The 15,045-nt window shown below is 61.6% G+C and overlaps 1 protein-coding gene across 3 annotated transcripts; it reads right to left on the bottom strand.

Moving 5' to 3' along the window:
* Window positions 1–675: 675 nt before the first annotated feature.
* CARS2 (cysteinyl-tRNA synthetase 2, mitochondrial) lies at window positions 676–14,552 on the bottom strand. Of its 3 annotated transcripts, none has more exons than XM_080798119.1 (8): window positions 13,875–14,552; window positions 12,251–12,318; window positions 6,328–6,394; window positions 5,722–5,860; window positions 3,464–3,587; window positions 2,721–2,819; window positions 1,017–1,223; window positions 676–825 (listed from the first exon to the last, which is right to left on the bottom strand). In XM_080798119.1, the coding sequence occupies exons 2-8, from the start codon at window positions 12,284–12,286 to the stop codon at window positions 757–759; spliced, it is 741 nt and encodes a 246-aa protein (XP_080654245.1). In that variant the 5' UTR covers window positions 12,287–12,318; window positions 13,875–14,552; the 3' UTR covers window positions 676–756. The 3 variants fall into 3 exon arrangements, with proteins under 3 accessions (XP_080654245.1, XP_080654246.1, XP_080654247.1); XM_080798120.1 differs by having other exon boundaries at window positions 6,333–6,394; window positions 13,875–14,010; XM_080798121.1 differs by lacking the exons at window positions 12,251–12,318; window positions 13,875–14,552 and having other exon boundaries at window positions 6,333–7,428.
* Window positions 14,553–15,045: the final 493 nt, after the last annotated feature.

Raw genomic sequence — 15,045 nt, 5'->3', positions numbered from 1 at the left:
TACCGAATGGACCACCTTTGGGTGTCCCTGTCAAGGGCCTACCTGCCGGGTGGGATCTCGGCACGAGCCGGCTCACCGTGAGCCCGTCCGTTTCCGAGCGGGTTTCCTCGCCTGTAGAACGGACGGTGGTGCCTTTTGGGGTCCTGAAGTTCAGTGACGAGTGAACGTGGCTGTCAAGTGTCACCACCAGGCCTAGCGTGTTCCTCCCCACGGTGCCCGCAGGACAGGCCAGCTCGGCAGCACTGGACTTGCAGCGGCCCGGCCAGGGACGGAGAGCCGCTGTGGGCCGCGCTGTGGGTACCGGTGCCGCCTCCTGCTCTGCGGCCCACACTCACACCCGCGTCTCGCTCTCACCGGCGCAGCCACCACACGGTGGTCTTCTGCGGCAAACATGTCATTTCTGTGACAGACGGACGTGACGCGAGCTGCCCGGCTCAGGGTCCCCCTCCCCGTTCAGCACCGCCCGTTGCCTGAGGTACAGGCCGCTCTGCCCTGCTGGACTTTGGCCACAGGCCCCCGGGCCCCCTGTAGGACTTATGTTCTCTGCCCAGGGCTCCAGAGCTCATGGTCCTCCCGTGGCGTCACCCCAGGGCCCAGGGTCCAGCATCGGGACCAGTACCGGCCCCTGTGTGTGGCTATCGGTACCGTGAAGAATCCACATTTCAGGCACACGCGATCGGTTGGACTGACTTTAATGCTGACTGGACAGGAACGACACGAGGCCTCCGCGTAAGCGCCGGACGGTGCTGGGGGCCGTCAGCTCCCCGGTCTGCGGTCTTCCGTCCTCTGGTCCAGCAGCTCCCATGTGGACGTGCTGCTCCGGTCCTGCGGAGGAGGTACGGGGGAAGTGGGCCAGATGCTCAGGGCTCACTGCCCACCCTGATGCCCCCACGGGGCCCGGCTGCAGGCTCCGGGGTGGGGGGCTCAGCAGACGTCCGGGCTCCGACCGCACGTTTGCGTGCCGCCCTCGGGGTGACCGTGCCCACCGTCAGCAGGCCACAGCGGCGGCGGCTCACCTTGATGCTGATGCCGTGGGTGACGAGGTCCCGGCGCAGAGCGTCACACGCCTCCAGCAGGGGCTGCCTGTCCAGCAGTTGCTGCTGTCGGGCCTCCCGGGTGGCGGCTCCCGTGGCCAGGGCGAACTGCCGCACCCGCAGCCGGAAGCGGACCAGCTCGTCCACCACGCTGTGCAGAGCGGCCCGGCTGCTGTCCCCTGCAACAGACTGCCCCATGCGGAGCGGCATGGTCGGTGGGGCCCGCGCCATTCGGTGCCAGGCTGATCCAGGGCCCGTCCTCCCCCGGCTCTCCTCCCCGGGCTCGGGCTGCTGGCCGGTCCCTGCTCTCCTGGCCCGCAGGCCCGGTCATGAGGCAGCGCTCCCCAGTGCCGCGGGGAGGCAAAGACCCCGGGCTCCCGTCTGTGTCCTCGGCAGCGCTGCCCGTGAGGCCCGCCCGCCCGCCCGGGCCGCCCTGCTCCCGTCCCACCGATGCTCTAGCGTCTCGGGCGCCTTTAGCAGCCGGCTCCCTGGGCAGGGTCTGCGCGTGCCACCTGTAGAGCCTCGTGAAACCCAATCTGTTCCTCGGACTGAACCCCGAAAGCAGCGTCCAGCTCGCGTGTGGTTCGCACACACCTACGCGCTTGCTGCCCCTTCACAGACCCACCTCTCCACACCCAGCTGGAGAGCCCAGTGGGTCAACTCCTCGCCCACCTACACGACTCCTCCTCCCTCACGGGGAGGGGTCCCAGAGCCTGTCGGTGCTCACGGGTGTGAAGGAAACGACACGTTTACAATCCTGGGGTCAAGCTTCTTCAACCACAGGACCCTCAGTTTCTACCTCCACGATACAAGACCGTTTTTCTGGTTACAAAAATGAGAGCCCAAAGTGGGATACGGCGTCCACCATGGAGGTAGGGAAGGCGAGCGAGCGAGCGGTTCCTGACAAGGGCCGGGCACCCGCTCCACGGCACCGTCCGGGAAGCCTGAGTGGTCCCAGCACACGTGTGATGGTCATGCCAGGCCGCAGCCCAGGCCTTTCCACGTTGATGACCCGTTTCACAGGGTTCCTACGCGCGGTCTCATGGTGCAGCAAGGCGGGGAGGGTGCTGGGGAGCAGCGGGGCCCGCGGAGGGGGGGGTGTGTGCGGGAGGCTGGCCGGCGGGGAGCGGGGGAGGGCACAGAGGCCCGTGCTGTGGGAGACGGCGAGGGGCTCGGCTGGGGAAGGGGTGTCCTACTGTGCACCTGGCCGCACTCAGAGTCTTTCAGGAGAAACAAGGGAAAAGAACGCGTGCAGGACAGACAGACACGCGGGGTGCGGCCAAGAGGGGCCGCGGGTTCTGCTCCAGATCCCTACAGCATCCGCTAGTAAACACCAGCTCTGACCCGGCTTGCTTTTTCGGGAACATTTTCTCAAGCACGTCAATACGTCCAACACGATTGTCCATTAAAATGAACATCGTAGGGGCACCTGGGTGGCTCAGTGAGTTAAAGCCTCTGCCTTTGGCTCGGGTCATGATCCTGGGGTCCTGGGATCGAGCCCCATATCGGGCTCTCTGCTCAGCGGGGAGCCTGCTTCCCTTCCTCTCTCTCTGCCTGCCTCTCTACTTGCAATCTCTATCAAATAAATAAAATCTTTAAAAAAAAAAAACATGTAAAAGGAGAGAGGGCGGTGGTGAGTACACACAGACCCTGCTACAGGTGAGAACCGAGAAGGGCAGGGCGTACCTGTCTGTCCGCCAGAGAAATCCCAACGGTATCAAAGAACTGCTCGACGTAGGACACGATGGAGCCGAAGACGGCGGGACTCCGGGGACCACTGGGTTCCTGTGACAGACCACCCAGAGGAGGGGATGAGGGGCCGAGAAAACGCTGTAGAAACTCGGACACGGCAGGCCACCGCTCCTGCTGTGGGGTTGCACCTCGTGTGGCAGGGACAGCCCTGGAGGGGCCCCTCACTGGCCCTGCATGTGACGGTGGGGAAGCCAGGGAACCCCCCACCCCCATCTGCCCACTTGTAACATGGGGATCTGCTAGGACCTGCGTGCTGGTGTCCCCCAAACCCACACGCTGAGCCCTGACCCCCGTGTAACAGCGTCAGCAGGTGGGGCTCTGGGAGGCCACTGGCTCGTGGGGGCAGAGGCCCACAGCAGGGCCAGGCTGCATGGGCATGGGGTGGGGTGGGGGGAGTCCCTGCACATAGCATCCCCCCGTGTTCTTTTTCACATCCCAGCAAACTCGGAGCAGACAGGAAGATGACACGCTTTCCCTGTTAGCAAACATGTGAGTCCACCTGTCCGTGCGCACGACCTCCCTGCTCGGGGGGCAGCCCAGGGCAGGATGAAGCACCCCGGAAGTCAGGGCAGGCCTGGAGGCCCCCCCAGGGAGCTGGCAGGGTGGCGGCTGTGCCTTCCGGGGGAGGGGGAACCACCACAGCAGCTCCCCGCCCTGCGGGCCGTCCCGGGACACACCTGAGCGTGCGCCTTCAGCTGTCTGTTCCCGTGATGCACGAGCTCCATGATGGCATCCACGGCCGCGGGCGTGTCAAAGTCGTCTGCCAGGGCAGCCTTCACGGCCTCCTTGGTGTGGCGGAGCCTGGGAGAGACACGGGGGCTGCCCAGCAGCAGGAACGGGGTGCAGGCCGGTCCCTCCCCGGGCAGGCGGGACCGCGCGTCTGCCCCTCGCCCTTTCTGGGCCGGGCTCACGCGTGTGCGCACGGACAGTCCTCATGGGGTCAGATCGGCTCAGAACCGTCTGTCCCCACGGATTTGGAAAAAGCCTCTAACACCTGGGGCTGAACACACCCCGTACACGTATCCCCCAACGGCTTACAACTGCGGCAGTGACAGGCTCACACGACAACACGCCATGTTGTCAGCCGCCTGCAGTACGCACACGGGCCTCGTGCCGGCCTGGGCGGAGGGAAGGACAGCGCGACGCAAACCCCCGCCCCACGGAGCCTGCGCACAGGACACCTGGTCCTGCGACCATGGCCCGGCCTCCCTGGGTGGGGAGGGTGGCCCCAGGTCCGGCGGATGGTGCCTGCTCGCGCCTCCCGCCCCCATCCCTGCGAGCGGCCCGCGCGCACAGCCTGTCTGAGCCTGTCTGAGCCTCTCAGCAGCAGGCTTGCTACGCCCAGGATTCTGGGGCCCAGGAGCCCCGTCAGGCCTAGGACACAGGCCCCACTGGGCTCTGGGTGTGTCCTGCTCCCCGCGCCTGGCGTGGCCTCTCCACCTCCTTCCCTCCACTGCCAGGCCCCGAAACCCCCTCCCCTGCCAGCCAGTGCCCTCTCCCCACCTCCTTTGTCTTCCCCAGCCACGGCGAGGACACCCGGGTCCCCTCTGTCCTCCTCTGTCCTGCACACCTGCTGCGTCAGACACTGAAGCTTTGTCTCCAGGGCTAGCTCCCTGCTGTCCACTACTGGTCTTTACCCCACTTCCTGCAGGGCCCCCAGTGTCCAGGCATGGGGAAGGACTGGCCTCGGCCGCCTCACACCCCAGTGGAGCCCCCGGACCCCTTCCGGCCATCAGCCACAGCGGCATCGGGTCTGGGCCAGTGAGCTGGGGGTGGGGGGTTGAGCTGGACTCTTGTCCCTCTGCCGGGCCTGCTGCCCTGGCTGGTGGGGCAGTGGCTGCTCTCCGGCCTGACCCCGAGTGACCAGGAAGGGAGGGCAGGCCGCACAGGCAGGACTATCTGTCACAAAGCAGAACCTGGCATCTCCGGAGTGGCACACGGCCTCTGCCCCCCCCCCACCAGTCCTGTTGCTGGGGAGCGCACAAGGGAAGGGAGTGCCCGCGCGTCCTCCCCCGTCCCCCGTCCAGACGGCCACGGCAAGCCACACGACCCCCCAGACGCCCTGCCCCACTGCGCTGGGCTTTGTCCCCTGGGCTCCCACGGCCAACGGACTCCGCTTCAGTGCCCGCCCTCCTTCCCCGGCCGACCCCCACGGGGCCTCGGGTTCTTCGGTCCTCTGAGGAAGTCCTCCAGGAGGGGGACGCGCCCCACGACGCTGCAGGCAGGCACGGGCGTCCGACAAACGCAGCAAACCTGCACTCGCTGCTTGTCCTAACCACACGAGCACGTCCCCGACCTTCCCAGCTTCTCAACATCTCTGATGTCAAGTCCGATTTTGACACGTGACAAAACAAGGATGACCACGTTTTCTAATGCAGCAATGGAACTGGAAACACGATTTCCCTATGTAGTGTCAGGAGCACCAAACCCCCGGCCCGGCTTGAGCCACCCCACTGTCACAGCCTCCTGGCACCATCCTGTGACCACACAAACTAGCGTGCGCCGCTACCCGGGTGACAGCGGTGGGGCTGCCACAGGCACTCGACTTTTGTGGACCTGCTGGTCAATTTGTGAGCAGGTCTGAGCTTAGCCGACACCACCCTCCCTGCTCTTCAGCCATCCCGGCACAGCCACACACCTGCCAGTCCTCCTACCCACGGAGCAAGGTGGCCAGAGCCTCTGCATCAGTCACCGACAAACACCAGTGAGCCCCCCCCCCCGCCACCGTCCAGGCACGGGTGTGACTCCCCCCCTGCCCAGCCACCCTGCAGGCAGGGCATCCTCATCCCTCCCCAACGGGACCACTGGCTCGCCCGAGGCACCCCTGCACCAGCACCTCCAGGGACCCTCAGCCTCGAAAAGCCACCCCCCCGTCTCGGGCAGCCCCACGTCTGGCACCCGGGACACCCAGGTGGACGGCTGGGAGGGCACCTACCTCTCCCACAGCACATCGTCCCTGACGGGGCCGCACACCAGCTGTCCCTTCATGTAGGCCCGGGCGTCCCCCACGAACGCGGCCACCCCCAGGAGGAGGTGCTTGGCCTCGAGCATGGTGCCGTCGCTGTAGTCAATGGCTGTGAAGGGGACGCGTGAGGTCACCAGGGCCGCTGCTGCCCACGCCCGCACCGGGCCCCGCCAGCTTGGGGGGAACACGGAGTCTGCTCCCGACAGGCTTCGGCCGCGGGGCTCAGCACGCGGACACCGGCGCGTGTGCGGGGCGGGAGTGTCCCGGGCCTCGTCTCAGCAGACCAGCCGTGGTGGGGACGGAGGGCCCCGGGTGGCGGCCCAGGCAGCGAGGACAGGCCCGTCTCGTGCACTTCTCCGCACGAGGACATGCCCTCTGCTCAGTCCCGCCACCGGACCCCCACACGGGGGCAGCCGGGCTGACCCCAAAACCCGCGGCCTCTGAGAGACACCCTTCTGGAAGGTTCTGGCTGGGAGCCGGGGCCGGGCTCCCTCTCGGGCGTCAGGCTGGGTTCAGCCATTCGGCAGACGCGGCCCCGAGCCCCCCGCGCGCCCACGGGCCCTTCGTCTCGCTCACCCGACCTGTAGCTGCTCCGCATGCAGAAGAGGCGGAAGACATCGGGGGAAAACGTCTTCAGAAAGTCCTGCGGGGGAGAGACGGAGAGACGGGAACCCAGAGCCCGGACCGCAGCGGTGCGGGCCGACCTCGCGGAGCGAGCCGTCAGGAACTTTTAGGAAAACTTCGTTTTGTTCCCAGACTCACTGTGAGCGCAACCCCCCGCCTTGTTCCCGCAGGGTCTTCCCTGGTCCGGCAGTGTCTGCGGGAAAGGCCATCTGGGGGCGGCCCTGGCTCCGCGCCGACGCCCGCGGGAGCCCCTTCCCACGACGCGGTGGCCGAGCGCGGGCACCCAGCTCCCGGGCCCGTGTCCGCGCTGCGGTGACGCAGCCCCGCGCTCAGGCTCCCTGGGGAACACGCCACCAGCTCTGCCTGAACACCAGTGACCCAGGACCTGTCGCTGAGCAGACGACTTCCAAAGCGTCTAACAAAGAAGCGTGCCCCTTCTCTGTTCGGAGGGGGAACGGGGGACACCTCGCCGAACCTACTGAAACAGCACGAAGTTCAACAAAAGCTCGGTGTGGTGGCCGCAGTGGGAAGCGCTCAGTGGCCTCACGGGGACTGGGAAGGGAGGACGGACTCGGCCTCCGCGGGGACGTGCTCGGCCACACCACCAGGGACCAGCGCTGGCGCCAAGGACAAGCCAGCTCCAGCAGGACCATCTGACAACATGGAGTTTGGGTCAAAACCTGAAACCATCCTGTCCCTTCGTCATGGATTCTCTGTGAGTAGAGAGATGTTCTCAGCCCTTCTCCCATGAACCTGCTCTGTGTCTAGCAGTTTCTGGCCTCTCCTCAGCAACAGTGAACCCAGAGTGTGACAACGGGGGGACACAGTGGCCGGGACCCCGCACGAGGTCCAGCAGGTGGCCCCCCTGGGAGCAGTGACAGGGTCAGGCCCCGGGGTTAAGCTGACCCCTTGCTTCCCCGGGCTGATGGAGCAGGAGCAGGTGCAATGACAGCCTCCCAGGGAAGGACGAGCAGACCCACCAACCTCCAATGCACCGGGGTTACTACACCAGAGTCAGCGGATAGAAAACTAACCTCGTACCAGCCCAAACACAGCTCCCTGACAGGCCAAGTGTCACCAGGCCTGTGTGCCGGGAGGTCAGGAGGCGGCGCACAACCTCCCAGCCACTCGGCCATCAGGCGGTGACCCTCGCAAACTCGACGCAGTGGCTCACGAGTTAAGGCGGCGACTTTGAGAGTAAAGTAACAGGTCCCAAATCACAACCTAGAGATTAGACAAGGCCTGTTTTGGGCCGTGATCTGACCCACTTTCCCCATGCGGACTCACGTCCATCAAGCAGAAAGAATCAAGTTTTCCCGCAGACTGTCATAGAAGCCATCCGTGGTTGCCAAAATGATGAGGGCTCGAAGGAACACCTTTTTCTGCTAGAAACCGGGAAACTGGCAGGTGTTTTTCCCATGACAGACACGGCTGAGCGTCCCCAGGGACTGCCTGCAAGGCCGCAGCGCGGCCGAGATACAGAGTTGCAGGAGACGACGCGCACATGCTCAACTGCGCCACAACCAACAGTGAAATGGAAATTTAAGGTCTGTCGATTTTCACCAAGGTCAAAAGGAAAAGGTTAACTGGATTAAGATTCTGTTGTGTTCGTGTGGACAAGGGAAATGGACACTTCCTGCTGGCCGGCACGTCGAGGACACTGCTACGTGACGAGGCTTTCTCCAGAACATTCTGCCTCATGCCACACTACTCATCACGTACAGCACCCTCGTGGGCCCCCAAGGGCTTGTGAAAAGTGACACACTCTGATACCTAGAACAGTTAGAACGCACACTCTCTAGTAGAAACGGGACGTCATCTCAGCGACCATCAACAGGGCACTGTTAAGTTAATGAGGGGGCAGCGGACAGCAGCCATTCGGAAGGATGAACCCCACACGGAAGAGACTGACCCCAAAGATTCATTAAGTGGACAAAGCAGGTGGCACACCGCACAAGCACTTGTGTGGAAAGAAAAACCGAGGAATGTATTCACACACGCGAGCTTCGCAAAGAAACAGGCGACGGCCGCGGGGGGACGGAGCAGGGGCGGCCGGGGAGCACGGCCGGGGAGCACGGCCGGGGAGGACATGGCTCCTCGCGCCCCGCAGCTCTGCACGTCCCGCCGCGAGCTCCTTGGCCGGGTCTGCTGTCTGCAAACTCCCCACCGTGAAATCCAATCCTTCCAAGATCAGACCCCAACGTTACGCTTGTTGGGAACGGGGAGAAGCAAGGTGCACTGCGGGACACACGGTTTGCTGTGTGGGAAGAGAGTCAGGCCTCCCACACAGATGGCTTCTTTCTGTCACAGCGGGCGCCGGGAGGGGTCCCCTGCGAACAAGCCAGGGAGCAGAGCTGCTCTGGGGATGGCGTCCCGGACGCTTCTCTTGGTGCTCCCCACTGAACACAGCACCTCATGTTTTTGGAAAATAACGGAAAAGGGGAAAGACGCCCTCCACCTGGAAACAGACTTAACAAATGAGCTTCTGTGCAGCGAAGGGGGACGCCATACAGCAAATCCTTACAGTCCGACCGCGCGGCTGTGTGCCACCCGCGTGACCCCCGCGACGCCGCCGAGAGTGACAGGAAACACAAGCCCCGTACTGGCAAGTCCACGGGGACAGAAAGACCAGTGGGTGCTGGGGGCTGGGGGGTGGTGGTGAGTGCTTCAAGGCACATCAAGCAGGTGGCGGTGGTGGCCGGCCACTCTGTGAAGACGTGGGGACCACTGAATGACACAGGGTACCGGGTGAGGTCTCGGGTACGGGAATTATGTCTCAGTAAAGCTGTTACTAAAAACAAGAATTGCAAGAAAATCTTAACTTGAGTTTTAAACTCAAGTGTAAAAACTCAATAGTTTTGCTGTTGCTTAGGAATAGTGGTGTTCAATTTTGAAACATGTCAGTTTTAAGATAAAGCACAGAGCGGATATGCTGCTGTAAGGAAACAAGACTTTCGGTAAAGGAGGGAAAGAGCTAAGAGAAGCCGGTCCTGTCGTGTGAGACGGGACAGCCCACAGTGAACTCCGGCGACTGGCGGCTTCGTGCGTGTGCGTCCGCCTCGTCCGCCAGCTCTGCCCCCGCAGAGGCCTGGCAGCGGTGTCACTCCAGCAGAGCAACCACGCCAGATGCCCGGATCCTGGCTCAGGATTCCACGTCCCCACGAGGCAGCGAGGCTCCGCGAAGAAGTGGCAGCTCTAGGGCCAGAGCCACAGGGAAACAGGGCTGAAAGCACAGGGGCACACGGGGTGTTTCCCTGGGGTGCGGGGACCAGTCAAGGGAGCCGCCTCCTCACTTTCCCCCAGGTCAAATCTGGGATAAATTAGCCCCCAAAGAATAAAGGCTGAGTTGATCATACACGAAGTGCACAAGCTGGGCTTCTAGCAATACTAGAAAGAGAGCAGACACGGCCCTTCTCTGAAGAGGGCCAGCCCGGCCGCAGCGCCAGACAGCGTGCGTCCCGCGGGGGTACAAACCGCCGGGGGTACAAACACCGCAGGTGGCAGGTTGTCAGGGAACAGGACGCCCGATGGCAGATAACCTCGCGGCTGTCCGTGTATGCAAAAGGGAGATAAGAATGTCCACACCAGGGGCGCCTGGGTGGCTCAGTGGGTTAAAGCCTCTGCCTTCAGCTCAGGTCATGATCCCAGGGTCCTGGGATCGAGTCCCGCATCGGGCTCTCTGCTCAGCAGTGAGCCTGCTTCCCTTCCTCTCTCTCTGCCTGCCTCTCTGCCTACCTGTGATCTCTGTCTGTCAAATTAAATAAAATCTTAAAAAAAAAAAAAAAAAAAGAATGTCCACACCAGAGAGAGGTGGGGCCATCGCTGACCCCAGTGCTCAGACCCAAAGTCATTGGCAGCAGGACAGCCCGGGGCTGCGGCCCCCTGGGGGCTGCTGTGAGAGCCCACGGCACCGCCGCTGAACTGTCCCGCCAGTCAGCCCGGCCTCAGTCAAGCCCTGACGCCTCACTTCCAGCTCCGGGGGAACAGGAGGCAGGAGGACAAGCCACGCGACGCCCCAGAGGAACAGGAAACGCCCGACAGTCCACGAAACTGGCCTCGTGTCTTCAAGACGTGAGCACCACTCGGAAAATACACGTAGAGACTCCTGAACAGTAGAAGCTAAAAACACGCCCTCAGCCCACCACCACCACAGAGCGTCGCTCAGCCCTGGAGACGGAGGAGCTCTGTCGCCTGCACTGGCGGACGGACCCGGAGGACGTCGTGCTGAGCAAAACAGGCCGGTCATGAAGGGCAAATACCGCGAGTTTGCGCTTCCTTGGGCTCCCAGTCACTCAAGGTCACGGGAGCGGGAAGCCACGGGCTCCCAGTCACTCAAGGTCACGGGAGCGGGAAGCAGCATGGTGGACGCCAGGGGCTGCGGAGGGCTGCCCGGGACTTGCTCGACAGGGGAAAGGTTCGGTCTGGCCAGACAAGGAAGCCCTGGAGCGCCCTCGCACAACATCGCTGTGCACGTAACAACGGTCTCGATGGTGACTTCTCGGTTCTGTGCGTTTCACGGTGGTGAAATGTCTTCTGAAACACCCAAGGAGACACAGCATACAAATGCGAGACATGAACCTTGACTGGATCCTCGTCTAAGAAGAATCCAGGCTATAAAGGACATTGGGACACAGGGAAAATCAGAACACGGACGAGGTCACTCATGTTGAGAAGTGACCGCTGACACGCTTGGCATCCAGGTTACGCAGGGAAACGTCCTTGTTTTGGGGAGTGGCACGCAGAACGGGGCAGTGTCATGCTGTCCGACGGCTCGGTAACCCCACATGCGCCCACCACGCCCATCGGTACAGAAAACACAATAAATGCAGCAAAGTAGTAACCTTGAATCTACGTGGTGAGTGTGTAAGTTGTGTTTTTCTGGAGGAAAACGTGCAGAACACTCAACGTTTCCATCAGGAAAGCACATAACGACGAACGTATGAGCCGCGCTCCCCTTCTGGCTTCCAGCACCCGCCCTGTGCATGGGGCATACGCTCAAGCCCCCGGGAACGCCCGGGCACGTGACAGGACCGAAGCCTCTGCCTATGGTGCGTCCCCGGACAGACACGCCTGTGAGGACATTTAATCACACTCAGGCCCAGGGATTACCGACAACAGGACAGTTAACGGTGACACTGTGGTGAAAGTTACGTGGACGTGGTCTCCCTCTCCCCGAACATACCTTCCTGTGCCGTGCTCACCCCTCTTGTGACAATGAGAGGTGACAAAGCCCCTGTGAGGACGCGAGCCGAGGGGGGACGGATGCAGGTGTGGGATGCCGCGCGAGGCTGCCGCCCCCTCTTCCAGACCACGTCAGTGAGACCACGCACAGGGGGACGACTGTGTGTACGATGGTGGGAACAAGGCAAGTGCTTGTGTGTTCAGGGGATGAAGGTCTCATAACTGTCCTTGTCATTTTAGTACTTGCAGTTAAGACTACATTTGGCTTCATGGGCCCAAAGACGAAGAGCAAAGTGTCTGACGTGCCCCTGTGAGCTCACACACTTTGGGCTCACGTGGACTCACGCTGTCCCTCCGCCCCACGACGCAGCGAAGCCCCAAAGCCACAGGCCGGCAGGTGGGCGGTGGGACAGAAACGGGGTGATGGGACTCAGGGTAGCCGTGTGGACAAAGGGTGGGGGAAGAAAGTGGCGTGCGCGTCCGAATGCAGATGTCCGTGGGGAAGCCGGCCCGCAGAGGGCAGGGGGACCCGGCCGAGAACCAGAACGGGGACTGTCGCTGCATGCTTTCACCACGAGAACAGTAAGTTAAACGTGGAGGGAGGACGAGCCTGCCGGGGCCGGGAGCACTGGGGGTCGGAGACTTGGGTCGCCCCACACGGCAGCCCTCTGGAAGGTCAGCGGGGCACGGTTACCTTAATAGTGATGTAGTTTTTCAGTGATTTCGACATTTTTTCTTCTTTGCCTTTCACGTGCAAATGTCCTGAAACAAAACCAGTAATTTGTTCTGAACTGGGTGGAAGAAGGGGGAGTGGCCGGACTGCAAGCCAGCCTCACCCTGCGGGAGGCCAACACCCGCGTAGCTGAAGGACGGGCCCCCAGGAGGGAAGCTGCAGCCGAGCCTGCTGGAGGGTGTGGGGTCCGCCCTGCCCACCGCGGGCAGCCCCGTGCCGCCCAGCGGAAGTTCCTCCTGCCCATCCCCCACCTCCCCCCACCTCCTCCCACTACCCACCCCCCCCACCACCACCATCCCGAGCCCTGGAAACCCCGGCCTGACCGCCTCCTCCGCCCAGGAGGGACCAGGGCTCTGGTTCTGCAAACCAGGCACTGGCCATTGTCCGCTGGATCCCGGACATTCTGAGCTGCAGGTCTCTGAGAAGGACTAATTCGACTTCCCGCCGTAGCCGTTTTCGCGGGCTTCTCCAGAGCCTGGCGGGGGTTCCTTCATCCCCACGTATGTGCAGACAGGACGACCCGACTCAGGGGCTTCTCAGTCCAGCTGGGGCCCCTCTGGGTTTACTTCTGGAGGGACCCCCTCTCCCAGTACGGTAGGACACGGAGCACACGGTGCTCCAGGGCCAAGTGTTCTGAGAACTGGTGAAAATGTGGCTTCCATGGGCGCCTGGGTGGCTCCGTGGGTTAAGCGTCTGCCTTCGGCTCAGGTCATGATCTCAGAGTCCTGGGATCGAGCCCCACAACGGGCTCTCTGCTCGGCAGGAGCCTGCTTCCTCCTCTCTTTCTGCCTGCCTCTCTGCCTACTTGTGACCTCTCTCTCTCTGTCAAATAAATAAAATCTTTACCAAAAAAAAAATTAAATAAATAAAAGAAAATGTGGCTTCCAAACGGAAATATAACCTTGAACACGTAATTCGATGTAACACGTATATACCAAACATCTTTTAACTTGACAATCTCTAGAAAATGAAACCATCCAACCCCTTCTCTTCCATCCGTTGACTTCAGGAAGGGAGGACGGCCCCTCCCGTGCGTCAGGAGACCCCGCTGTTTCTCCAGCCCCGGGGGGCCATGGGTGGAGGAGATCCTGCTGTCCCGACAGTCGGAAACGGGCATAATGATGCAGTGGCAGGACCGTGGACACGTGTGGCTCCCCGGGCCCGCATTCACCGACGGGCGCCCGGCAGGTCCCCACGCCGGAGAGCACAGAGTCACAGGACCACGGCCATGACGTGTGTGCGGGCTCCGGCGGGCCCGATGGCTCAATCGGTGGCATGTCCCCGCGTCCCGAGAGAAGGGTAATGTCAAGCCCCCCGTCGCCCACCAGACGGTGGAGCGCCTGTGCCTCTGCCGCTAGCCTCGCACGGAGAATGGTGCCCACATTCTGCCCAGCCCGCACTTCTTCCTAAAAAGACACACTCGTGACTCCGATCCGGCGACGCTCCCAGCCAGCTGCCGCAAACCCGGACACCGGAGAGACAGCTCTCTTTACCGGAGCCACGCGTTTGCAAACGGAGCTGTTTCAGCAATAAACGGAGGCGACAGACCCGAAATAGAACAAATTAACGTGAAGCCGTGACTTACCAGAATGCAGAAAGTAGTTTCCCCACTGCCGGCACCGATGGAAGGCCTCGCACTGGGCGATTTCGTTCTCGTGATGTGGAAAAGCCAGATCGACCCCGCCCGAGTGGATGTCCAGCTGGCTTCCAAACACCAGACTGCGGGAGAGCGGGACGCGGGTCAGCTCAGACAGCACGTTTACCGTGAGTCCTCCCGGCCTCCCTGCAACTGGCGAACGGGTGTAACTTACAATGAGTGTGCGTGGTAATTTATCCGAGGCACACAGAACCTGAGGCTGTTTTTTATTTCATAGATCTCTAACTCCGAGCTCTACCTCCTGGCAGAGAGACGGAATTCTCTTTGTTCTGGATATATATGTATATGTACATACACATGCTTTTAAAAACATGCGAAATTACCTTTTCTTTCAATAGGTAGAGGTTAGTGGTTCTCCAACCTTAATGAAAGAGCACTAGAAAGTCAGGAGACGTTCTACTACGGCTTTTGAAGATAGAACTACTTAGCGCTCATGTATGAGCAACAAGACAACTGAATTCAAAGCATCACAAAGCAGCTGCTGGCGTTTCTGCTTTAATGCTCTGCGTCCCTGGAAAACCTCATGTCCCCTAAAACCGTACCCTACAACCAGCAGGGCTGCTGGGGACCATGGAGCTGGCCAGACGCTCAAAGCCTGTGTAATGTAACTGTCCCCAGAGCACCTGCTAGGGGCCAGGCTGAGTGGCACTGCTTCCGACAACAACAGTGAAAATGCAGCTGTCAGCACAGCGAGAACGTGGCCCGAGGGCGCTCCTGAACAGATGCGGGGCTCCTAAGGCTGCCACCTGCCCCTGGGCACCGAGCTCAGTGGGGCTGGGGCTGCAGACACTTGTGAGTTCTCTAAATATGGTTAAAAAGAGGCATTTCCTTTATTTTATTTTATTTTTTTAATTACATAAACTCTAACCCCAACGTGGGGCTTGAACTCACAACCCTGAGACCAAGAGTCGCAGAATCTACCAACTGACCCAGCCACGTGCCCCCAAAATAGACATTTCGAAAATGCCACAGCCTGAGATCCCTTCCTACTGACTCTTCTCCCACTGGCCTGGCCTTGGAAAGACCACGTCCACACTGGCCACGCCACTGGTGGCAGAAATGCACCCGGCTGCTAGTGTACATCCTTGGTCACAGGCTC

This window comes from Martes martes (assembly GCF_963455335.1).
Source record: "Martes martes genome assembly, chromosome: 3".
NCBI classification, from domain to species: Eukaryota; Metazoa; Chordata; class Mammalia; order Carnivora; family Mustelidae; genus Martes; species Martes martes.
Note: the sequence above shows the minus strand (reverse complement) of the source record. Positions and strands in the feature narration are given on the sequence as shown.

Excerpts from the sequence above, each read along its gene's own strand:
- CARS2 (XM_080798119.1), bottom strand. The coding sequence starts at position 12,286 with ATGTCGAAATCACTGAAAAACTACATCACTATTAAG. Across the intron at positions 3,588-5,721 it reads GACGATGTGCTGTGGGAGAG|GCTCCGCCACACCAAGGAGG; the intron begins GTAGGTGCCCTC and ends TGTCTCTCCCAG. Across the intron at positions 2,820-3,463 it reads AGCTGAAGGCGCACGCTCAG|GAACCCAGTGGTCCCCGGAG; the intron begins GTGTGTCCCGGG and ends GGTCTGTCACAG.